Genomic DNA, 25512 nt, shown 5'->3' with positions numbered 1-25512 from the left:
GTTCAAACTGAAGGAATGTGGTGCTATTTTAAACAAGAGTAAACGTTTTGTTTCTATATAAATTCATCGATATTGTGAAAATACATATTTCCTGGAATAATGTCAGATTAGGACGTGATATTCTAAATCGAAATGACGTACACTTTATTTTGCCAGGAGGAAGTGTATGCGTCCTGTGTTAGAAGTGATGGAGTGGCTCTCCCGCTCCAGATGCAGAGAGGCACTGAGTGAGTGCATCTGTTGCTGGGACGGGCAGGTTTGTGCTGCAGAGGAGCTGATTTCCCCCTCCCAGTAGCTCCGGTCATCGCGTCACCGCCAAACTGAAAGTCGCAGCCCATCTGGTCCGGGTGCTGACTGGGAGGAGAGAGCACGGTGGGGGGGTGGAGGGGGGGCTTGCCAAGGGGACACGAGCCAGCCTTGCCCTGCTTCCCAGCAGGCAGCCAGTACGGCAACCCCTCACAACCGGCAACCGGTTCACCATGCTGCCAGCCATCAGCAACTCCGGGTCGGTGCCGATCGGAGCCAGCCTTCATCTCACGCTGCACCGGCGTTTTTAGAGCCGGGGAAGTGAGGGACTGGGACGTTTTGGAAAGGGTGGTGGTGGAAGGAGGAATTTCCATGGAGCGTCTGCTGTTTTGGGAGCAAGCGCGTTAAATCCCCGGCAGAAAGGGATGGCCCATCGGAAATCAGCGAAGCACCAACTGAGGAGGTCTTTCAGCGAGCATCTGAAAGACTCCACCGCCAAAGCTTGGGATTTATTGTGGAAAAATGTCAGGGAGCGCCGGCTGGCAGGTCAGTTCCCCTCACTCCAGACTGCATTCCCGTGACAACTTTTTAATTGTGAACATTGGAGGTAAGGGAGGGGACCGTGGATATTTGACACAACTTGCCGCGTCTTCCAAGTTCGGAGATAAATTAGTCCACCCTCTCGTCAGATTCTGCTGCTGGAGGGTCACTTAAAGATGAAACTATAATGTTCAGAAGTTTAATAGTCCTAGAAATAGAGAAGATAAGTTCAATGTACATGTACTGGTGAACTCCCAAGCTTATTACATTCCTGAAAACGCAACAAGTTTAGCGAACGATACTTGGGATAGCAATAGTGCATGGTCGGCCAGGGAAAGTTTGCTGATACCTTGGCTCTGTTGTCATGATTGACATCTCTTTTCCTAACTGTCAATTTGGGTTTGTACTGAAGGGTTGTTTGAGACACGGTTCCTTTCTAAGCTGGCTTCCAGCTGTGAATCAATACTCACAGTGCCTGCGCATTTGGCAGCAATGTTAAGACAGCACTTTCTCAAAGATGATCTGTAAACACCATTTCTCGGGGTTCAGGGCGTTGCCCCGTCCCCATTCCTTTAGACTGTGATTTTGTTCCCAGGATTACTGTTTCAGAATTTAGTACAAAATTAAAGAACAATTAACAAGCAGCTAGACTATGAGACGGTGACTCAGCTGGTATCTCTTAGTAGAACTGCATAAGCATGCAGCATGCTGAGACCAGATGCTTGTTTCAATATCATCTCACTACTGGCGTATACTCTAGGTTGACATCCACTGCAAACCGGTCGGATTTAATAGCCAGCTGTTATCTGAGCTAGTGTAAACTGTGTTGTGAAGAATTTTAGAGCTGCTTTGGGCTGCTTGCCATCAGTGTCTAGTCATTTTACAGTAAAGACTTCACTGGGTCAAATTACACTGGATAGCCTAAAAAGTGTCTCTGGACCAGCAATTGTTTACTTATTTTAAGGGGAAATTCTTCATTTACAGTAAAAACTCACAGACCATGCGAATTCTCTGTAACTACATTGTTTCCCAGAAATGTATTCAGCGAGTTAATTAGAGCCTTTTTAAAAAGCTTGACATTTATTGATATATTTTACGTTTATATAGCTTAATTAATTGTATACTTTTTTTCATTTTGCTGTTGTCTTGGAAATCTTTGGTCAGAGAATGCATTGTATCACTTTTGTCCTTACTGATGTACATTACCAATCTTCCCCTGTGATTCAAAAAAGTATGTACAATAATGGCTGAGCCATAAAAAAAAGCTTTGATCACTAAATTAACATAAATCAGCTAGGGGCAAGAGCAGTAAGGCAACTTCAAATTCATTAGTATTCTCACACCAGTCAGTGGAGATATAGTCATGCCCAAACTCTGCTTTCCCTCAAAGTTAAAAATCACACAACACCAGGTTATAGTCCAACAGGTTTAATTGGAAGCACTAGCTTTCGGAGCGACGCTCCTTCATCAGGTGTTAGTGGAGGGCTCAATCCTTACATAGAATTGATTGAGCCCTCCACTATCACCCGATGAAGGAGCGTCGCTCCGAAAGCTAGTGCTTCCAATTAAACCTGTTGGACTATAACCTGGTGTTGTGTGATTTTTAACTTTGTACACCCCAGTCCAACACCAGCATCTCCAAATCATTCCCTCAAATTGAAGTGGTAAAAATTTGCATTTTTGACTTCCTAACCAATCAGCAATCTCCTCTCAAACAGGATAAAGGTTGGCTTTTGCCTTGAATTGGTTATCTTGCAAAGTGTTCTGAAGAGTGCAAGGTGAAAAGCTTCAAAACGTATATCTTTTTCAACAATACTCAAATTCTGTTTGACAGAACTACAATTTGAATTTATATAGCGTATTTAATATAATAAAATATCTGAGGAGTGGTATCAATTAAAAAAAATAAAATGACCCTCATAAAGAGGAATTAGAACAGATGACCAATAGCTTGGTGAAAGGGGTAGATATCAAAGATCATCATAAAGGAAGAGTAAGATTTTGAGAAGCCAACTGTTATTGAGAGGGAATTCCAAAGCTTGGTTACAATACTGAAGGCATGGTCACCAGTGGGGTGGCCATGCCTTGGAGTCAAGGAAATCAGGAGTGTCTAACAGGTGGAATTGGAGGAAAGCAGAGGTCTTGTATAATGGGTCATTAGTTATATCAGATCACATGTAGCTAGAAACAGGGGAAGAGAGGATCTGATAAGGTCTTGTGTTATGGACCAGACTAAACTCCTCAAAATAAGAAGATAGCCCAGAGCCCATCTTTTTCTTATTTTTAAAGACAAGTGTAAGGTATTGTGTTGCAGATACAATTCGATTGGTCAAACTACCAGGCTTGAAGCAAAACACAGTTTATTCTGACACTATAATTAAAATACAAACAAAGGAAAGAAGAATTGGAATGACTTTTAACTCTATTGGAAAATTTACAGAATAATAAATTATTCAGTTATGAAACAGCAACTATTTGTACATTGTTGGAATATATACCTTTAGATTAGATTAGACTTACAGTGTGGAAACAGGCCCTTCGGCCCAACAAGTCCACACCGACCCGCCGAAGCGCAACCCACCCATACCCCTACATTTACCCCTTACCTAACACTACGGGCAATTTAGCTTGGCCAATTCACCTGACCCGCACATCTTTGTGACTGTGGGAGGAAACCGGAGCACCCGGAGGAAACCCACGCAGACACGGGGAGAACGTGCAAACTCCACACAGTCAGTCGCCTGAGTCGGGAATTGAACCCGGATCTACAGGCACTGTGAGGCAGCAGTGCTAACCACTGTGCCACCGTGCCACCCACAATGCCACCGTGCCGCCCACAAATGCCACCGTGCCGCCCACAAAGCAAATTCAGCAAAATAGGTTGTCTCACATGCAATTTTCACAACAGGAAGAGAGACTAAGCTTCTAGCTATATCAGAGAGAAGAAAACAGCTTCCACACCCCAGCAAGAAAGTTTAACTGGAAGTTAAACTAAAATCCTGGTTCTGTGGGAGCCTGACCTCACTCACTCATGCTTCTTTTGCCTGTTTTTAAAACGTAGCTAGCTACAATGCTGTGCACAAAGCAGACAGCTCATCTCCAAGTTTACAATGCTTGCTTTCAAAAGAAATATGACAGAACAAATCCTTCTTGTAATACTTGCCCCCTGAAAAAAATCTGTATATAAAGATAGCTTCATTTTTAACACTACTGAAAATATATAGTTCCATGAAACCTAAGCATGCAAAGATTTAATTATACAGTTCACCTCAGACCATTCTTTTTTCCCGCCATCGAACGTCTCCATCCTCATTCCTCTAACTTGTGACAACCTGTCAGCAATCACATTCCCTCATCTTCTTCTTGTAAAAGTGCAGCACTAACATCCACATCACTGGCATCAGCAGCAATCTGGAATTGTTTTGTGTAGATAAGTCCGACTAACACTGGATTGGTGGTTAAGACAGCTTTCAGGTTATCAAATGCCTTCTGACACTCTTCTGTCCACTGATTTTTCTGCCCTTCTTCAACAGGCCAGTCAGTGGAGCAACCACATTGGTCAAATTTGGTACAAACTTCTGATAAAAACCACTCAGTCCCAGGAAGTGCAGTACTTCCCTCTTCCTCGATAGCATGAAAAATTCCTCAATAACATTTGTTTGCACATCCCCTGGGGCCATCTTTTCATGTCCAATAACATAATCCAGAAACATGACTTGGGCGTTTGCGAACTCACTCTCAGCCAAGTTTATCACTGAACCCACCTCCTGAAATTGATTGAACAATTTCAGTAGATGCTCCAAATTTTCCTTCTATGTGTGACTAAAAATCACTAGATTGTCCATGTACTTCACACACAATTGTGTAATCCCAAAATAACTTTATTGGATAATCTTTGAGATGTGGCCGGTGCATTTTTCGGATCAAATGGCATGACTTTAAACTGATACAGTCCATTTGGTGTCATGAAAGCCAAAATTTCCTCCTTTCTTTTGGATAAAGGTGTCTGTTAGTATCCTCTCAGTAAGTCCAAGTTTGAAATATAAGTTGCTTGCCCCACCTTCTCAATACAGTTATCCAAATGTGAAATTGAGTATGAATCAGACTTTATAACTGCACGGACTTTGTGATAATCCACACATAATCATTGGGTACCATCCAGTTTTGGCACCATTACTATGGGTGAGCTCCATTTGCTACAGCTCACTTTGATTATGTCATCTCTGAGTATGTTTTCAATCTGTTTTTTGAACATTGGCAAACTTTAAAGGATTATGTGTATAAGAATGTTGCTTAACTGGAACTGCATTTCCCATATCTAAATCATGTGTAATGAAAGTAGTGCTTCCTAGCTTATTGTCCCCATGTCTTTGTAATAACTCTTTCAGATAATTTCAATTTTCGTTTGGAAGTTAACTCAATAATTTATCCCAATTTTTGAGGACTTCCTCACTGTCCAATTTAATTCAAGGAATGTCCAAGTCAGAATCACTTGAGCTTGGTTCTTCATTCTTTGTTGTAACCAGTAAATTTTCTCCTTTCACTTTCCTTCCTTATCAAAATACCTTTTGAATATATTCACATGACACACTGCGAGATCTCTTTCTCTCTGGTGTTTTTATCAAATAATTCACTTCACACAATTTCTTTTTGATTTGATAAGGCCTGCTAAGCCTTGCCTTTAAAGATTATTCTACCACTGGGACTAGTGGCCGGGCGGCACGGCGGTTAACACTGCTGCCTCACAGCGTCAGAGACCCGGGTTTAATTCCCGCCTCAGGTGACTGACTATGTGGAGTTTGCATATTCTCCCCATGTCTGCATGGGTTTCCTCCGGGTGCTCTGGTTTCCTCCCACAGTCCAAACATGTGCAGGTTAGGTGAATTGGCCATGCTAGTGTAGTGTTAAGTGTAGGGGAATGGGTCTGGGTCGGTGCGGACTTGTTGGGCCGAAGGGCCTGTTTCCACACTGTAAGTAATCTAATCATTCAGTGCTTACACCATATTTAATACTCATTTGGTAGGGCATCCATGGCACAGTGGTAGTGTCTCTACTTCTGAGTCAGTAAGCCCAGGTTCAAGTCCCACCTGCTCCAGAAGTGTGTCATAACAAATCAAAACAAGTTAATTAAACATATTGATCTTCACCCAGGATGAGGCAAGATACGGGGGAAAATGCTTATATGGGCAGCAAGGTGGCACAGTAGTTAGCACTGCTGCCTCACAACGCCAGGGACCCAGGTTCAATTCCCACCTCAGGCAACTGTCTGTGTGGAGTTTGCACATTCTCCCCGTGTCTGTGTGAGTTTCCTCCCGGTGCTGCGGTTTCCTCCCACAGTCCAAAAATGTGCAGGTAGATGAATTGGCCATACTAAATTGCCCATAGCGTTAGGTGAAGGGGTAAATGTAGGGGAATGGGTGTGGGTGGATTGCTCTTCGGAGGGTGGGTATAGACTTGTTGGGCCGAAGGGCCTGTTCCCACACTGTAAGTAATCTAAAAAAAAACTAACACTTTATCTCCACAAGGTAATTGTGAATTTTTGAAGTCTTGACTTCTTCCTGTTTCATCACATGCTTTACTACTTTTAAATGCTGTCTAGGAAACTCATCCCCTCTATTTAATCTTTCCCTAAAGCTTGACACATAATCAAACCATGTGGCCTCTGACTTGTGACTCATCAACTTCTTCTTAATCAATTTCAGTAGTCCTCTCACCTCATAACCAGAGACTAACTAAAATAAACTGAATTTAGTTGTTTCATTAGTTGCACCCTTATTTGCAGAACGTACAAGCGGAATTCTTTTATCCCGTCCTCTGGATAGTCTTGACTATAAGCCCACAACATGGTCTTCAATGTTTGATGCTACTGTTCTAATGCTCCCTGCAATTCTGGATGATATGTGGTGAATTTGAATTGTTCTATTCCATAACTTCCTTGAATAGTTTTGATATACATTTGACCCTTGATCTGATTATATTTCTGTGGGCAGTCCGTATCTAAGAAAATATTTGAGGAACTCTTCTAAAGTTTTTTTAACAATGATATTGCACAATGGAATGGCCTCTGGAAATATAGGATACACATTCATTATGGTCAACAAGTACTAATTCCCACATTTTGTTCTAGGTAAGGGTCCTACACAATCAATTAGGACTCTTATAAAACGTTCCTCAAATGTGGGAATAGGTGTTAAGGATGCTGGTTTAATCATGCCTGAGGTTTTCCTATAACCTGACACGTATGATATGTCTGGCAAAATTCAGCCACATCTCTATGCAGTCCAGGCTAAAAAAATGTTTTTCATATTTTGGCATGCGTTTTTCTAACTCCCAAATGACCTCCTACTGGTAATTCATGTGCTACCTGCAACACTTCCTCTGCATAACCCTATGGTAATAAACTTGATGAACTTATGCCCATTTTTCATTTTCCTGCATATGTGATGGTCTCCATTTCCTCATCAAGACTTCACCTTTAAAATGGTAACATTCTGGGATACAACTGCTTTAGTTTTTTCATTTTCCTGTGGTAATTCAGCTCGCTTCTCTGAACTAAAAATATCCACTTTGTCCTCTGCCTGTTCTTATTTTTCTTCCCAACCATTTGATCAAACAGAGTTTCTGATCATTAAACTTCAATTTCCTTAAGTTTACTCCTTAATTTCTCCTCCTGCTTCAACCTGTGGTTTTGTGACCTTGTTACCACACAGTCAGGAAAAATCCCAGGGTATGCTTCCTGAAACACTTCAGTTGTCTGATTTTCCACTGACTTATTTATTGTTCCTACCACAACTTCATCATTTTTTAACTGGACTCTCCAACCTCACTTTATATAATGGAACCCCTCTCTTTTCACCATGAATTCTATATATTACCACCATTTCTGGCAATACTCCATCCGAATCACATATCTCCTCATCTCTCACCATCAAAGATTGACTTCCTCCCATATCTCTTAAAATTTTAATTTCTTTACCTACTCCTCGTACACATGAGTAAACTTTACCCATACAGATTAATTATTTAAAGAGATCTGATATCATTGCAAGATTTACCTTTAAGAAGAATTTGTTTTGTTATGTTTCATCTTGTAAACTTGGAACTGAGCTGCCTGCTCTGAGGCCAAATAGCTTTTTTTAAAAGTTGAAACGATAGAAGCTACATGATGGGTTATGTTATTCCAATTTTTCTTTCTTTTGTTTGTACTTAAACTATAACTTGAAAATAAAGTGTGTTTTGCTTCAAGCCTCATAGTTTGACTAACACCTCCTTTCAAAGGAAACATAACGGAACAAATCCTTCTTAAAGGCGCATTTCATAACACTTGCAATTGTTGACCTTGTAATTTGTTAGAAATAGCTTAGTTGGCTGAATGGCTGGTATGCACTGCAGAACGTTACCCGGAAGGACACCTCATCTCAACCACTCTCCTCGCATGAGGTGTGGTGACCCTCAGGTTAAACCACCACTAGTTACCTCTCTCTAATGAGAGCATCCCTATAATCTAATCTATGGTGATTTTGCCTTGACCTTAATAATGGAAATAGCAAATGAATGTTTATTAGAGCATATCACATGAAATTCAAGGAGGACTAGACAATTGGCTACAAAATTGGTTTGATGGTAGGAGACAGAAGATGATGGTAGAGGATTGTTGTTCAAACTGAATACCTGTGGCCAGTGGTGTGGCACAAGTGCTAGATCCAGTGTGAGTCATCATTTATACAAACAATTAGATGAGAATATAGGAGGTGTGATTAGTAAGTTTGTGGATGACACCAAAGTTGGTGGTATAGTGGACAGTGAAGAAAGATATCTAAGAGTACAATGGGACGTTGATCAACTGAGCCAGTGGGCCAAGGAATGGCAGATGGAGTTTAATTTAAATAAATGCAAGGTGTTGCATTTTGGTAAAACAAACCAAAGCAGGACTTACACAGTTAATGGTAGGGTCCTGTTGAACAGAGAGACCTGGGGGTACAGGTACATAGCTCCCTGGAAGTGCTGTCAGAGGTAGACAGGGTGGTGAAGAAGGCATTTGGCATGCTTGCCTTCATCAGTTAGACCACTGAGTACGGGAGTTGAGACGTCATGTTACAGCTGTACAAGATATTTGTACAATCACATTTGGAGTACTGCATACAATTCTGGTCACCTTGCTATAGGAAGGATGTTATTAAACTGGAAAGAGTACAAAAAAGATTTACAAGGATGTAACTGAGACTGGAGGGTTAGAGTTATAAAGAGGGTATGGATAGGCTGGGACTTTTTTTTCCCCTGGAGTATAGGAGGCTCAGGGGTAACCTTATTGAGGCATATAAAATCATGAAGGGCATAAATAAGATGAATAGCCAAGGTCTTTTTCCCCAGGGTAGGACAATCTAGTAATAGAGGGCATAGGTTTAAGATGAGAGGGCAAAGATTTAAAAGGGACCTGAGGGGCAACCTTTTCACACAGAGGGTGGTGCGTGTATGGAGAGAGTTGCCAGAGGAAGAAGCAGAGGAGAATACAATTACAACATATAAAAGACATTTGCACATGTACATGGAAAGGTTTAGAGGGATATGGGCCAACTGTAACAACGTGTAACTAGGCAAAAGTAACCAGTTCAGTTTTGAAAACCTGGTTAGCAAGGACAAGTTGGGCCAAAGGGTCTCTGTCCGTGCTGTATGATTCTATAATTCTATCAGCATAGTTTCCAACTCTCTTCCATTGAACTCATGCAGAAACACTCCCGGTGTTAATGCAAGGTGGCAGTGGAGTGCAGATTACTTTTAAGGGTCCCTCTTATTGCTAAGAAAGGAAAGCAGAGCATGCTCCCCAGTGCCCATGACAGCAAACAAAGTGACAGTTATTACTGTCATGCACAATGACTGAAAATAGTTGCTCAGAGATATGGAGAAATCTTCACCCTACCTGAGTCCCTTGGCCATATGGAGGACCTTAGTCAGGCCATGCACAAAATCTACTTTTAGCATCACTACTTCACTCACTACAACACCACCTCCGGACTCATAAAGAAAGCAGACAGGGGTCAGATCAGTGTGCTTCTTAATGCAATCGACAGCAGGAAACCAATAATGAAATGACCAAATATGAAAAAGTCACGAAAGCCTTGATTCTTACTTTAGTTTGGGATACAACACTGTCACAGACTGGGCAAAATTGAACCCAAGCAGTCGCAAATCAGGACAGATTGTTGATTCCTTGATAAACAACCTATGCCACCTCAAGAAAATATTAACTGGGATTGCCATAGTTAAGGGCCGGGATGGTGAGAAATTTGTTAAATGTGTTCAGGAAAGCTTTATCAATATGTAGATGTACCTACTATAGAAGGAGCTAAACTCAACCTCCTCTTTGGGAAATAAAGCAGGGCAGCAACTGAAGTGTTCGTGGGGGAGCACATTGGGACCAGTGATCATAATTCTATTTAAAATAGTTATGGAAAATTCTTAATTGAAGTGAGACAAATTTTGACAGGAACTTTCAAAAGTTAATTGGAGTAGACTATCCGCTGGGAAAGGGTTGACTGGCAAGTGGGAAGCTTTCAAAAGTGAGATAATGGAAGTTCAGAGGCAGTATGCTCTTGTTAGAACAAAGTGTGAGGCTGCTAGGAATAGGGACCAGTGAATTAATGAAGATGTTAAGGCTACAGTCAAGAAGAAGGAAGCATACATTAGGTATACACAATTGGGATCAGGTGAATCTCCTGAAGAATACACAATAGACAATAGGTGCAGGAGTAGGCCATTCTGCCCTTTGAGCCTGCACCACCATTCAATATGATCATGGCTGATCATCCTTAATCAGTATCCTGTTCCTGCCTTATCTCCATAACCCTTGATTCCACTATCCTTGAGAGTTCTATCCAACTCTTTCTTAAATAAATTCAGAGACTGGGCCTCCTCTGCCCTCTGAGGCAGAGCATTCCACACAGACACCACTCTCTGGGTGAAGAAGTTTCTCCTAATCTCTGTCCTAAATGGTCTACCCCGTATTTTTAAGCTGTGTCCTCTGGTTCAGCACTCACCCATCAGCGGAAACATGTTTCCTGCCTCCAGAGTGTCCAATCCTTTAATAATCTTATATATCTCAATCAGATTCCCTCTCAGTCTTCTAAACTCAAGGGGATACAAACCCAGTCCCTCCAGTCTTTCATCGTAAGGTAGTCCCACCATTCCAGGAATTGACCTCGTGAACCTACGCTGTACTCCTTCAATAGCCAGAATGTCTTTCCTCAAATTTGGAGACCAGAACTGCACACGATACTCCAGGTGAGGTCGCACCAGGGCCCTGTACAGCTGCAGAAGAATCTCTTTGCTTCTATACTCAATCCCTCTTGTTATGAAGGCCAGCATGCTTCTTCACTACCTGCTGTACCTGCATGCTTACCTTCATTAACTGGTGTAAGTGAACACCCAGATCTCTTTGTACTGCCCCTTTACCTAAATTGATTCCATTTAGGTAGTAATCTGCCTTCCTGTTCTTGCCACCAAAGTGGATAACCATACATTTATCCACATGAAACTACATTTGCCATGCATCTGACCACTCACTTAACCTGTCCAGGTCACCCTGTAATCTCCTAACATCCTTCTCACATTTCACCCTGCCACCCAGCTTAGTATCATCAGCAAATTTGCTAATGTTATTACTATTACCATCTTCTATATCATTAATATATATTGTAAAAAGCTGTGGTCCCAGCACTGAACACTGCGGTGCCCCACTGGTCACTGCCTGCCATTCCAAAATGGAGCCATTTATTACTACTCTTTGTTTCCTGTCAGCCAACCAACTTTCAATCCAAGTTAGTACTTTGCCCCCAGTACCATGCACCCTAATTTTGTTCAGTAACCTCCTATGTGGGACTTTATCAAAAGCTTTCTGAAAGTCCAGGTACATTACATCTACTTGATCTCCCTCGTCCATCTTCAGAGTTACATCCTCAAAAAATTCCAGAAGATTAGTCAAGCATGATTTCCCCTTCATAAATCTATGCTGACTCTGACCTATCCTGTTACTACTATCCAGATGTGTCTTAATTTCATCCTTTATAATAGACTCCAGCATCTTTCCCACCACTGAGGTCAGACTAACTGGGACTATAATTTCCTGCTTTCTCTCTCCCACCTTTCTTAAAAAGTGGTACAACATCAGCCACCCTCCAATCCACAGGAACTCTGGAATCTATCGAACTCTGGAAAATATCACCAATGCATCCACGATTTCTCGAGCCACCTCCTTCAAAACCCTGGGATGTAGACCATCAGGCCCCGGGGGACTTATCAACCTTCAGACCTAACAGTCTCTCCAACACTAATTCCTGGCAAATATGAATTCCCTTCAGTTCAGGTTCTTCAGCCACTGTTACCTCAGGTCTTGTGTCTTGTGTCTTCCCCAGTGAACGCAGATCTGAAGTACCAATTCAATTCTTCTGCCATTTCTTTGTTCCCCATAATATATTCCCCTGTTTCTGTCTTCAAGGGCCTAATTTTAATTTCAACCATTTTTTTTGCCTTTCACATACCTAAAGAAAAAAGCTTATAAGGGGTACAGTGGCATTCTTAAGAGTGAAATCAGGAGAGAAGAAAGGGGATATGAGATAGCCTTGCCAGATAATGTTAAGGATAATCCAAAAATATTTTACAAGTACATTAAAAGCAAAAGAGTAACTAGGGAAAGAATAAGGCCCCTTAAAGATCAACAATCTATGTGTGGAATCACAGGAGGTAGAAGATGTACTCAATTAATATTTCCCATCAGTATTTACTGTGGAGAAAGACATAGAGGCTGGAGAACATTCCATAGGAAATATTGATATCTTTAAAACAGTCTGCATAACAAAAGAGGAGGTGCTGGAGGTCTTAAAAAGCATAAGGGTTAATAAATCGCCAGGATCTGATCAAGTGCATCCCAGGACATTGTGGGAAGCTAGGGAAGAAATTGCAGGCCCTCTTGCAGAGGAATTTATGTTATCTCCAGCCATGGATGAGTTGCCCGAAGATTGGAGGATGAGTAATGTTGTGCTTTTATTTAAGGAAGGCTCTAAGAGGAAGCCTGGGAATCATAGAGCGGTGAGTCTGACATCATGAGTGTGTAAGTTGTTGGAGGGGATTTTGAGAGGCTCAGATTTATGTGCATTTGGAAGGCATGAACTGACTAGTGATAATCTACATGGCTTTGTGCATGGGAAATTATGTCTCACAAACTTTTAATTGAGTATTTTGAGGATGTAACCAACATGATTGATGAGGTCAGAGTGGTAAAGTTGTCTGCATGAACTTTAGTAAAGCCTTTGACAAGGTTCCACATGGTTGAGCAGGTCAGTAGTTAGATCGCACGGAATTGAGGGAGAGGTTACCAACTGAATGCAAAATTGTCTTGACAGTAGGAGATAGAGGATGGTTATTGAGGATAGTTTTTGGACTGGAGGCCTGTGACCAGTGATGTTCCACAGTGATCGGTGTTGGGTGCTCTGTTGTTTGCCATTTATATAAATAATTTGGGTAAGAATGCTGGAGGCATGGTTAGTATGTTTGCAGACGACACCAAAATTGCTGGTGTAGTGAACGTTGAAGAAGGTCATCTAGTATTACAAAAGGATTGTGATCAATTTGGCCAGTGGTCTGGGGAATGGGAGATGGTGAAATAACTCCACAGGGGCCAGTATCTCATTGCCAAGTTACCCTTAATTTACATGTTGAAAACCCTTGACACTGACCCAGATTCCCCAGAACCAGCACTCAGTGGGTGGAACCTCTGACACTCCTGTTTATATCTGTCCACTGGGTCTCCCTGATTGGACAAGATTAACAGCCCCACTCAGGGAACTCCTTTTTTTGAGATTCACCTGGCTGACCTCATTACAGATGGAGTTTAATTTGGATAAGTATGAAGTATTACATTTTGGTAAAACTAACAAGGGCAAGAATTACCAATGGCAGGGCCCTGGGGAATGTAGCTGAACAGAGAGACCGAGCAGTTCAGGTACATAGTTCATTGAAAGTTGCATCAAAGGTAGAAAGGGTGGTTGAGAAGGCATTTAGCATGTTTCTTTTAGCTTCATTGCTCAGACCATTGAGTATAGGAGTTGGAATGTCATGTTGAGTTTGTATAGGATGTTGATGAGGCCACTCTTGTAGTACTGTTCAGTGCTCATTACCCTAGTCCAGGAAGGATATTATTAAATTGGAAAGGGTTCAGAGAAGATTTACAGCGATATTACCGGAACTGGAGGTTGAATAGGCTGGAACATTAATCACTGGACTGTAGGAGACTGAGGGATAACCTTAGAGGTTTATAAAATCATGAGGGGCATAGATAAAGTGAATAGCAAAGGTCTTTTATCTGGGGTAAGGGAGTTCAAAACTAGATGACATATTTTTAAGATGGGAAGAGGAAGATTCAAAGGAATCTGAGGAGCAACTTTTTCATATAGAGGGTAAATCGTATGTGGAATGACTGCAAGAGGAAATGGTGGATGCAGGTACAGTTACAACATTTAAAAGATATTTGGACGGGTACATGAATAAAGAAGGGCTTCAAGGGATATGGCCCAAATACAGGCAAGTGGAACTAGTTTGGGAAACTTGGTTGGCATGGACCAAAGAATCTGTTTCCATGCTGTAAGACTGTAATACAGTGAATTGAGAATGGAGCTCATCAGAGACAATATTCTCGTAGTGCTACTGGTATTCTTCCTATCCAGATAGGATCTTACATTAACTAAAGAAGTGCAGTTAACCAGGCACGCTGAACTTCACAAGCAAAAAAGCTATTGATCCGAGCAACAGGGAGGCTTCCTTGGACCGATTGTGTCCAGTTCATCGATCAGAGGGCTGGCAATACGCCAGCAAGGAAACCATGGGAAGAGGACGCAGTCACTACGATTGCTTCATGTCCAAGTTGTAGCAAGAAAAGAATCCACTGGCACAAGGCTTGACCAGATATTAATTAAAACCAGATGTCTTGCATGCCAGAAGAGGGTTTATTTTAGGAAGATTTGCTGCAACAGCCAGAGATTGCCACCTGTGAGCAAGAAAAAATAAAACTAGATGAATCTAATCTTCAAATATCCGCGAGTTTGATGATACTGAAGAACAAGATGTATTATTATTATTCTTCAGGTATATGGTAGATCCACAAGAGGGTTTCTCACACACAAATAACATAGTTGGTGACAGGAACATGAACTTTAAACTAGATACAGGAGAAAAAGTGCCCATTCTTTCTGAGATCAGCCTGAATTTCTCTACCGATCTTCCATTCAAATTCATTGGGCAGGAGGTATTGCACTATGCATGAAAAGATTAATGAAGGCTCTATTCCACTATAATGGGAGAGAGATCACTGATGCTTTATAGTCCAATATTGATCAACACTGTTCTTCATTAAGTAGAAAAGCTTGTGTGAGTTTGAATCTTTTTTATTTGCCAGTAAAAGAAATTCAGGTTGACGCAATGCTGAGATTTATGTTGTGCATTCATAAGATATCAGCACCACTGGCTAGACCAGTATTTCTTGCCCATTAGGTAAAAACAAGGATTGCAGATGCTGGAAACCAGATTCTAGATTAGAGTGGTGCTGGAAAAGCACAGCAGTTCAGGCAGCATCCGAGGAGCAGGAAAATTGACAATTTGGGCAAAAGCCCTTCATCAGGAAGGGCTTTTGCCCAAATTGTCAACTTTCTTGCCCATTACCAACTGCCCTTGAGAAGCTGTTGATGAAGAAATGGGAAGGTTATACCAATGGTGAAGATGACCAACTGCAAGAGATCCTTCTAGGTGTGGATTGGTTCTTTAGGAAAGAGAAAGCTGTGCGTATCCAAATACTAATGATAGTTTTAATTTATTGCAAAAAGTGAATTTGAACCGTGCTTTACTTGTTGAAGACAGTGTATATCACATCAGCCCCACTGCTTGCTACTGACATGAATCAACATGGTTTTCACAAAAATGTAAATCATTCTGCTGATTCTTAAATTGTAAATGACATTGAGCAACAACCGGATGCAACAATTCCTCTATCTGAGGAAAAACCAAATCAAAAGGCCCAGATGGCTGTTGCAGAATAAATGTGTGATAATATTAAACAAGCAATCAAAATTAGCAATCAGAAAACTGCAGAAGAGTTTATTACAGATCTTAAGTGCTATAGGTGCTGGTGACACACACATCTAGTGGAGTTTCAAAGATGTTACTACCTGCGAAGAAGCAGATGCACACTGAAGGGAGCACTTAAGAAGAGCCACTGCTTACAGGAAGAGAAGTTCAGACATTGTTCGCAGGAAAGTCATCATTTCTTCTTGACTCTTCTCTTGATTCATCGACTGCTGCATTCTTCATCTGTTGTGGCAGGAGGAGGATATGGCTGTTCAATTCTTCATGAGTGCTGACTGAGCTTTGTTCTTTTAAGTATGAGTGGAGACTCGCTTAACTTTGTGTCAATGTTGGAAAGAAGAAGAAAAAGAAAGCAGGAAAGATGAAAATCTCTGTCCATCATCTTTATACTGTGACTAAGAAGAAGAAATTTCAATCTGCTTATGTGGGTGCCTTCCAAATTGTAGACAGTAGAGAGCATATGTCATACATATCCTCCAAGAAAGCAGAAAACATAGTTGGTGATTGACACCTCTGATGCGCAAAGCAGTAATGGTGAAACATAGGACCAGTATGATAGAATGGAAGACTTGAGAGATGTAGTGGATGAGGTTGATAGCTATTAAGCTATTTGTTATACTGTATTATCAACATACCATATGATGTCAGATCACAAGTAGGTGGAACCTGAGAGAGTCCTGCAACAGTCCATATTATGACAATGCAATAGCCAATGGATTATTAGTTTATAAAAGTATTGTTTCCAGCTCACTTCTATCAAAGACAGATTAAGTAAGCAGACAAAACATGAGGTTATGGAATTTATCAGGGAGAAAAGAAGAGTTGAATATTATTTAAAAGAGAAAGACTGTGGAAAAAATCAATACAGAGGGATTTGGGAGTCTTCATCCATGAATCACAAAAAAGTACCATCCAAGTTCAGTGCTCATAGTATTCATTCGAGTTTATAACAACGAGAGGTGATCTTTTTGAAACACGTAAGATTCTTAGAGGTCTTAACAGAATGGATGTGGAAAGGTTGTTTTCCCGTGTCAGAGAGTATCAGACCTGAGGGTATAATCTAAGGAGTTGCCCATTGAAGACAGAGATGAGGAGGAATTTTGTCTCTCAGCTGGTAGTCAATTCATGGAATTCTTTGCCACAGAAACATTGTCAAGGCTGGGTCATTAAATATACTCAAGGCTGACAGAGACAGATTTTTAATCAGTAATGAAATGAAAAGTTATGGGAATAAGGCAGGAAAGTGGAGCTGAATGTTATCAGATCAGCTATGATCTCATTGAATGGTGAAGCAGAGTCATTGGGTAGAAGAACATCTGCTCCTATGTCTTATGGTCTTCTGATCTTACAATGCAGACCCCAGTGATGGTACTATTGCAACATCAGAGGTTGTTATGCTGAAGGAAGTCTCAGCGATGAGGAGGGGCAAGGTTCAGCAGGAGATTTGAATTTAAGGATGATTGTTTCAAAACTGAAACAGTACTGAACCCCGAGGCCAATGTAATAATAAGTATAGGGATATTGGATTATAAGATTTTATGGAAAACAATACAAATCTATCAATATAACTAGTTTCAGATAATTCCTACTGGTATCGAGAAGTATAGAAGGAAAAACAAGTACAACTTGCAAATGATGTTCTGAGGAAGGGTCACTGGACCTGAAACATTAACTCTGATTTCTCTTCACAGATGCTGCCAGACCTGCTGAGCATTTCCAGCAACCTCTGTTTTTGTTGTGAATGATGCATCCTGGTCTGACTCATACATCTCAAATGGAATCCAGTATGAACATTACATTCACTTCCAAGTCTTACTGTTTTTTTTCCCTCTCTAATAAATCTGTGCTCCCAGTTTATAGGACAATAAATTTTGTTTAAAGATTGCATGCACAACAAATTTTTTGTTTAAAGATTGTAGTGATATTGATGATTGCTGCTTCCCCTTGACCCACACAGTGTAAACAAAAGAAATTGAGGCAGCAAAGTCCTGTTTCAAATAATTGTCTTCGGGATTGTTAGTGTGAGAAGATAACTCATGAGAGGAAAGCAGTGCCCAAGAGAGTTTTTTGTATGTGTGTTTATGTTACAAATCTTAAAAGTGTGGGAACAGCTTGTGTAGACCAATAAAAATAAAATGCTCATCATTAAGAAGTTATATGTTCATTTGTCCTCATTCTAACTTGTAGTTAGTACAACTTCTGGGAGCACTTAACTGCCACAGTTATCATTCCAGCTTAAGTTGAATTATGAACATCTTTTAAATGGCAAGCATGTTTATTTGTGGTCAGCACTGAGCAGCATCAGCAAAAAGAATCAAAACAGGGTTACATTCAAGTAACTTGTAAATTACAGATTTCTGACTTTTAATGCTTCCTGCATTTTAATAATGAAAAAATTTAGGTTGCTAAAATTAAAAGAGGCCGTGGGATTTAACAAAGAAAGAACTAATTAACCTAATTTCCTCTTCCTTTGAGTACAAATACAAAGATGGATCACTGAGCCTGATAACTTGAAAAAGTGATTTTAAGATTACAGACTGAAATTAATTTAAAAATTGACTTCTCCACCTCAAAGTTACCATGTTGTTAGAATGGACTGTTTCTAAACAAACTCACAATTGATCTCACTTATATCTTCTAAAATTATGTGTATATTTTCCAAGTTATCCTTTTCGACCCTTTTTCAATCATCATAACAATGTAATTTGGGTCACCATTGATGATTATAAAGCAGGCTGACACAAAGCTCTGTGCATCTAAATGTCCTAGATTTAACTGTCATTATCTGATCTCAGTATAATCAGAATCAGGCATTGTATTGTCCTCAGTATTCCTTGATGCAACTTATGAAATGAAATGCAGCAGCATGAATTCAAGGTCGTCATTGTTATAACATGGGAAATGCTACAGCCAGTATTCGCTCAGCAAATCCCCACCTGCAGGATTGTGATAACGACCAGTTCATCTGTTGCTGATGATGTGTTTGAGAATAAATATTGGGACATCAGGGATCTCTCCCCTGCTTTTCGTCAAAATAGTGCCATTGGAGGTATTTCTGGTGTATCCAGCAAAGCAGACTATTTATTTAAGGTTTCAGTAAATGAATGGGTTTGGACTGGAGAGGTTTGACATCAAGTGGCTCAAAGATTGGTGGTGGGTCCACATTTTTTTCTTGGTAAATAGATGTATTATAGTTGGATGTTGTGTATACATTCCAGAAACAGGTCATAGAGTCATAGAAATGTACAGCACGGAAACAGACCCATTAAGTCTAATTTGTCCATGCCGACCAGATATCCTAAATTAATCTAGCCCCATTTGCTAGCACTTGGACCACATCCCTCGAAACCCTTCCTACTCATATACCCATCCAGATACCATTTATATTGTAATTGTACCAGCCTCCATTACTTCGTCTTGTAGCGTGTTCCATACAAACACTGTTCTTTGCATGAAAAAGTTGCCCCTGAGGTCGTTTTCAAATCTTTCCACTCTCACCCTAAACCTATACCCTCTAGTTCTGGACTCCCCCCACCCCAGGGAAAAGACCTTGTCTATTTACCCTATCCATGTCTCAAATGATTTTATAAACCTCTGTATGATCACCCCTCAGCCTCTGACACTCCAGGGAAAACAGCCCCAGCCTGTTCAGCCTCTCACTATAGCTCAAATCCTCCAACCCTAGCAACATCCTTGTAAATCTTTTCTGAACCCTTTCAAGTTTCATGGCATCCTTCCTACAGGAGGGAGACCAGAATTGCACACAATATTCTAAAAGTGGCCTAACCAATGTCTTGTACAGCCCCAGCATGACCTCCCAGCTCCTATACTCAATGCTCTAACCAAAAAAGGAAAGCATACTAAATGTTTTCTTCACTATTGTATCTACCTGCGACTCCATTTTCAAGGAACTATGAACCTGCACTTTGTTCAGCAACACTCCCCAAAACTAAAAATGGTTGCCAAAATGAGAAGCTGACTGAAAAATCTTCAGAAAGACATTATCAGTTTTAGTGTAACAGCAGTGAGATGTCATATGCAATCCAAGATGGATAAGTAAGAAATAATACAATTTTGGAAAAAAAAATTGAGAGAAAATTTGAATAACGTCGATAAACAAAGAGAGATCATAAAGTTCAAAAAATATGTAAAACCCTAATGATTGAAAGTCAGGTAGAAAAAGCCACAAAAGAATTATGTTTTATGTTTGTGAATGGCGACATGATGTGCAAGATTAAAGAAATTGTTATTATCCTAGCGGGGGTAATATTGGACAAGTTAGATCTCAGAGTGAAAATTGGCTTGATAGACCATGAGCTTTACTTTTGCAAGTTAGTTACAATGGTTGGCCTTCACTGGACATATTCAAACAAGGCTGCCATGTTCTTCAAACAAAATAACACAAGTTTATTACAGAAAAGGAAAAGAGAGCAAATATAAGACAATTTAGAAAAAATGTTGACATAAACAGCAAAAAGATTAAACTCTTTTCCTAGTAATAACATTTATAGTCATTCAATCTCAGAGATGTATCACTCCTATCTCCACTCTTCAATTTTCGATTCAACTGACTTTCCTTAACCCTTCTTTTAGGACCGCTGAAACTGCTTAATGCTTGCTTTAAGCTCTGATAGCCTGAAGATATTTTTCCAGCTGTGATGATCTTGATTCTTTTTAATTTTGATAACTTGGAGATTTTGACCAACTATCACAATCTGGAGACTTCTACAAACTAGAAAAAAATAGGTTTTCCTGCTGGGATGACTTCTGCTTTCTGGAACTCTCCCAACTAATGGCCTCTGACCATCTGTTTCTCTATCATAAAGCTCAACCTTATAAACATTCAGTAATTAACTCCCCCAGGTAGCTGACCAAATCATTTAACTTCCTTGCTGATCCCACGGTTTCTCCACAACCTTTACATTCAAATGCTTCCAACTGTCTGAGGTATGGCTTGCTAAACTTAAGAAATGTCTTTAACTTATCCAATTTGTCACATCCTACAGCATCTACTGAAGAAAGATAAATTAGTTTTCTTCCAACTTAACATGGCTTACTGAAGAAAACCAGGAGAGTTTTGACTACTGCAAACATAGTGGCTCTTCTGGTCTGACAGGTTTCTGTCTGTCTTGCTAATACCCAAGCTGATGAGTTATCTGACAACCAACCATATGGTTGTTGACAGGCAGAGGACATTTGTAATTGATAGCTGGCAAGTAGTCCAGACCAGAGTCAAGATAAAGACCGTAATTTGCCCTCCCACATGATTGAAGATCCAACGCATCTTACCCATGTCCTGCACCTCCGCCCCCAAACCCCACCCCTTCAACCAAAACAGGGACAGAACCCCCTAGTCCTCACTTTTCACCCCACCAACCTCTGCATTAACCACATCATCAGCCAACATTTCCGCCACCTACAAACGGACCCCATCATCAGGGATATATTTCCCTCCCCACCCCTTTCAGCTTTCTGCGAAGACCGTTCCCTCTGTGACTACCTGGTCAGGTCCATGCCCCCCAACAACCCACCCTCCCCTCCTGCCACCTTCCCCTGCCACTGCAGGAATTGCAAAACCTGCGCGACACCTCGTCCCTTACCTCCATCCAAGGCCCCAAAGGAGCCTTCCACATCCATCAAAGTTTCACCTGCACTTCCACCAAAGTCATTTATTGTATCTGTTGCTCCCGATGTGGTCTCCTTTATATTGGGGAAATTGGAAGCCTTCTTGCACCAATCAACCTCACTGCGCCATGGCCAAACATTTCAACTCCCCTTCCACTTTGCTGAGGACATGCAGGTCCTGGGCCTCCTCCACCACTGCTCCCTCACAGTTCAATGCCTGAAGGAAGAATGCCTCATCTTCTGCCTCGGAACACTTCAACCCCAGGACATCAATGAGGATTTCCCAGTTTCCTCATTTCCCCTCCCCCCACCTTACCGAAGTTCCAACCTGCCAGCTCAGCACCATCCTCATGACCTGTCCTACCTGCCAATCTTCCTTCCCACCTATCCACTCCACCCTCCTCTCCAACCTATCACCTTCATCCCCACCTCCATCCATCTATTGCACTCTTAGCTACCTTCTTCCCAGTCCCACCACCCCCTCTTCCATTTACCTCTCCATCCCGGAGGCTCCCAGCCTCATTCCTAATGAAGGGCTCCTGCCCGAAACTTCGATTTTCCTGTTCCTCGGATGCTGCCTGACCTGTTTTGCTTTTCCTGCACCACTCTCATCTTGACTCTGATCTCCAGCATCTGCAGCCCTCACTTGCGACTAGTCCAGACCAATCAGCTTCACTTCTAAGTAGCTCCTTTATCCCAGTTCGTCTACACATTGCTGGAACTTACAGCTATACAAACAGGGTTCACAACAGATTCACTTACTTTAAATCATGCAGCATCCTTGTAAATCCTTGGTTTATAAAGCAGTTCTGTCTCATTTCAGTCAACAGATTTAAAAAGCATAAAAATAATGACTCACAGATAATTATGATTTGGAGGTGCCAGTGTTGGACTGGGGTGTACAAAGTTAAAAATCACACAACACCAGATTATAGTCCAACAGGTTTATTTGGAAGCACTAGCTTTCGGAGCGCCGCTTCTTCATCAGGTGGTTGTGGAGGATAAGATCGTAAAACACAGAATTTATAGCAAAAGTTTACAGTGTGATGTAACTGAAATTATATATTGAAAAAGACCTGGATTGTTTGTTAAGTCTCTCATCTTTTAGAATGACCATGTTGGTTTCAGTTCTTTCATATGTAAATCCCAGAACTTTTTTAAAAGTTACATTTTCAAGTGAACTTTAACAATAGGTGCCACGTCAGCCCAGATAATGCATTGAAGGTGTGAGGTACCCTGTGTGAGGCTGCCTGTGCCCCAGTGTTCAAACTGATTGTAATTCTAAAAAAGGGATTTACAGAATCTTACATGGATTCATACAGTTTTTGAGCAAAATAAAATGTAATTCTGCAAGTAGAAATTCACCTCACAAACTTATGTGTGTGTGTTTAGTGCAGTCACCTATAGTGTGATGTGAACCCAAGGTCCCAGTGGAGGCCATCTCCATGGGTACCGAACTTGGCTAACAACCTCTGCTCAGTCACTTTTCATTGTTGCCTGTCCCGAAATCTGCCTTGGAGGATGGTCACCTGAAGGTCCGAGGCAGAATGTCCCGGAACGCTGAATTTTTCTCTGATTGGAAGGGAACAATCCTGGCTGGTGATTGTTGTGCGGTGTCCATTCATCCATTGCCGTAGCCTCTGCTCAGTCTCGCCAATGTGCCGTGCTTCAGGGCATTCTTGCCTGCAGCGTATGAGATAGACAACGTTGGCTGAGTCACGTGTGTATCAATTCTCTGTCGCAGAAATTAGCCAATTGAACAGAGACCACACAAGCACGGAGTGGGTGAAATTGAAGAACAGTTTATTACAAGCGATATTGCTGGAAGAGAAATTGACGAGGCTGACACAGAACTGACAGTCTGTACAGGTAAATCAAGGGTTCTCTTCCTCGAGCAGTGGGCACAGGCAGTTTTATAGGGGTACAGTAATGTGGTGTGAATCACTGTACAATCAAGAGTAAAGCACAATCAATGGGAAGACAATCAGCTGTCTGGTAGTAGTAATCAGTCCGTGATTGAGTTAGGAGATTCCGATCTTCTATGAGAGCAGATGCTAATGTTTCTTATCCTGGCATCAATGGGTTTCTATTGTGGTTAGTCCGCAAGCAAAGTACCTTGGTGCCTCTCAGTCTGAGCATCCTTTGTGGAGTTCCAGTATGTGTGAGGAGCGAGGCTACCCTTAGGGCTTCAGGAGAGGCTGTGCTTATTGAGGGTTAGGAAGTCTATTGTCAGGCTGTCTTGGGGAAGTGTATTTCCCAGCCTGGAAGTGGCTTGAGTCATCTCCTGTTTGCTGCCCAGTGTCTTAGTTAGACTGTTTGGTCAAGGCTGAGGCACTCTGGGTAGTTTCTGTTGTGGCTTAGGCAAACGTGGCTCCTTATATTCTTTGCGTCTATGCTGTGGGTGGACAGGGAAGCGGATTTTCTTCCAGAATCTCATACGCTCACACATACACACCCACACACAGCCCCTCACACAAACTTATATCCCTTACACTTACACACATACACACACACTCTCACAGACACTTATACCCCCCCCCCCCCCCACAAACACACACACACGCACACACACACATATAAATTTGTGGGGTGAATTTGTACTTGCAGAATTACATGTTATTTTGCGAAAACCTGCATGAGTCCATGTAAGATTCTGTAAATCCCTTTTTTTAGAAATAGAATCAGTCTGAGCATTGGGGCACAGACAGCCTCACACAGGGCACCTCACACCTTCAGTGCATTATCTGAGCCAACATGGCACCTATTATTAAAGTTCACTTGAGAATGTAATTTTAACAAAAGTCCTGGGATTTACATATGAAAGAACTGAAACCAACATTGTCACTCTAAAAGATGAGAGACTTAACAAACAATCCAGGTCCTTTTCAATATATAATTTCAGTTACATCACACTGTAAACTTTTGCTATAAATTCTGTGTCTTACGATCTTATCCTCCACAACCACCTGATGAAGGACCAGTGCTCCGGTGCTTTCAAATAAACCTGTCGGACTATAACCTGGTGTTGTGTGAGTTTTAACTTCACAGATAATTGTTAGAACAAAGAACAAAGAAAATTTACAGCCTAGGAACAGGCCCGGTCCTCCAAGCCTGAGCCGATCCATTTCCACTGTCTAAGCCTATCGCCCAGTTCCTAAGCATCTGTATCCCTCTGCTCCCCATCTACTCATGCACCTGTCCAGACACACCTTAAATGAATCTACCATGCCTACCTCTATGACCTCTGCAGGCAATGCGTTCTAGGCACCTACCACCCTGTTAGGCTTTATTTAAATTTTAAACCAAGCAGGTTGACTGTGATGGTTCAAGGCATTGTCCTGAAAAATAAACCAGCAAATGGCTATCACCTATTTTGTTGAGTTGAGTTGAAAGTACAGTGCGTACGCATGTTCGAATATAGAACGTTATAGTGCAGTTCAGACTCTTCGTTCCTCGATGTTGCACTGCCCTGTGAAACCAATCTGAAGCCCATCTAACCTACACTATTCCATTCTCATCCATATGCCTATCCAATTACCATTTAAATGCCCGTAAAGTTGGCAAGTCTACAACTGTTGCAGGCAGTGCATTCCACGCCCCTACAGCTCTCTGAGTAAAGAAATTACCTCTGACATCTGTCCTATATCTATCACCCCTCAATTTAAAGCTATGCCCTCTCATGCTATCCATCACCATCCAAGGAGAAGGGCTCTCACTGTCCACCCAATCTAACCCTCTGATTATCATCTATGTCTCAATTAAGTCACCTCTCAACCTTCTTCTCTCTAACGAAAACAGCCTCAAGTCCCTCAACCTTCCCTTGTAAGAACTTCCGTCCATACCAGGCAACATCCTGGTAAATCTTCTCTGAGCTCTTTCCAAAGTTTCGGCATCCTACCTCTAATGCGGTGACTAGAACTGCAGGCAAAACTCCAAATGAGGCCTCACCTGAGTTTTGTACAGCTGCAGCATGAC

The 25512-nt window shown here is 41.4% G+C and overlaps 1 protein-coding gene across 1 annotated transcript in view; it reads left to right on the top strand.

Moving 5' to 3' along the window:
- The first annotated feature begins 415 nt into the window (after positions 1-415).
- The window catches only part of stard13b (StAR related lipid transfer domain containing 13b), a 195210-nt gene continuing 170113 nt past the window's right edge, over positions 416-25512 (top strand). Inside the window, exon 1 of the mRNA XM_060826139.1 lies at positions 416-792. Coding sequence (XP_060682122.1) covers positions 672-792 — 121 coding nt within the window. The 5' untranslated portion in view covers positions 416-671. The remainder of the gene's footprint in view (positions 793-25512) is intronic.

Source organism: Hemiscyllium ocellatum, chromosome 6 (genome assembly GCF_020745735.1).
Source record: "Hemiscyllium ocellatum isolate sHemOce1 chromosome 6, sHemOce1.pat.X.cur, whole genome shotgun sequence".
Classification (NCBI taxonomy): Eukaryota; Metazoa; Chordata; class Chondrichthyes; order Orectolobiformes; family Hemiscylliidae; genus Hemiscyllium; species Hemiscyllium ocellatum.
Note: the sequence above shows the minus strand (reverse complement) of the source record. Positions and strands in the feature narration are given on the sequence as shown.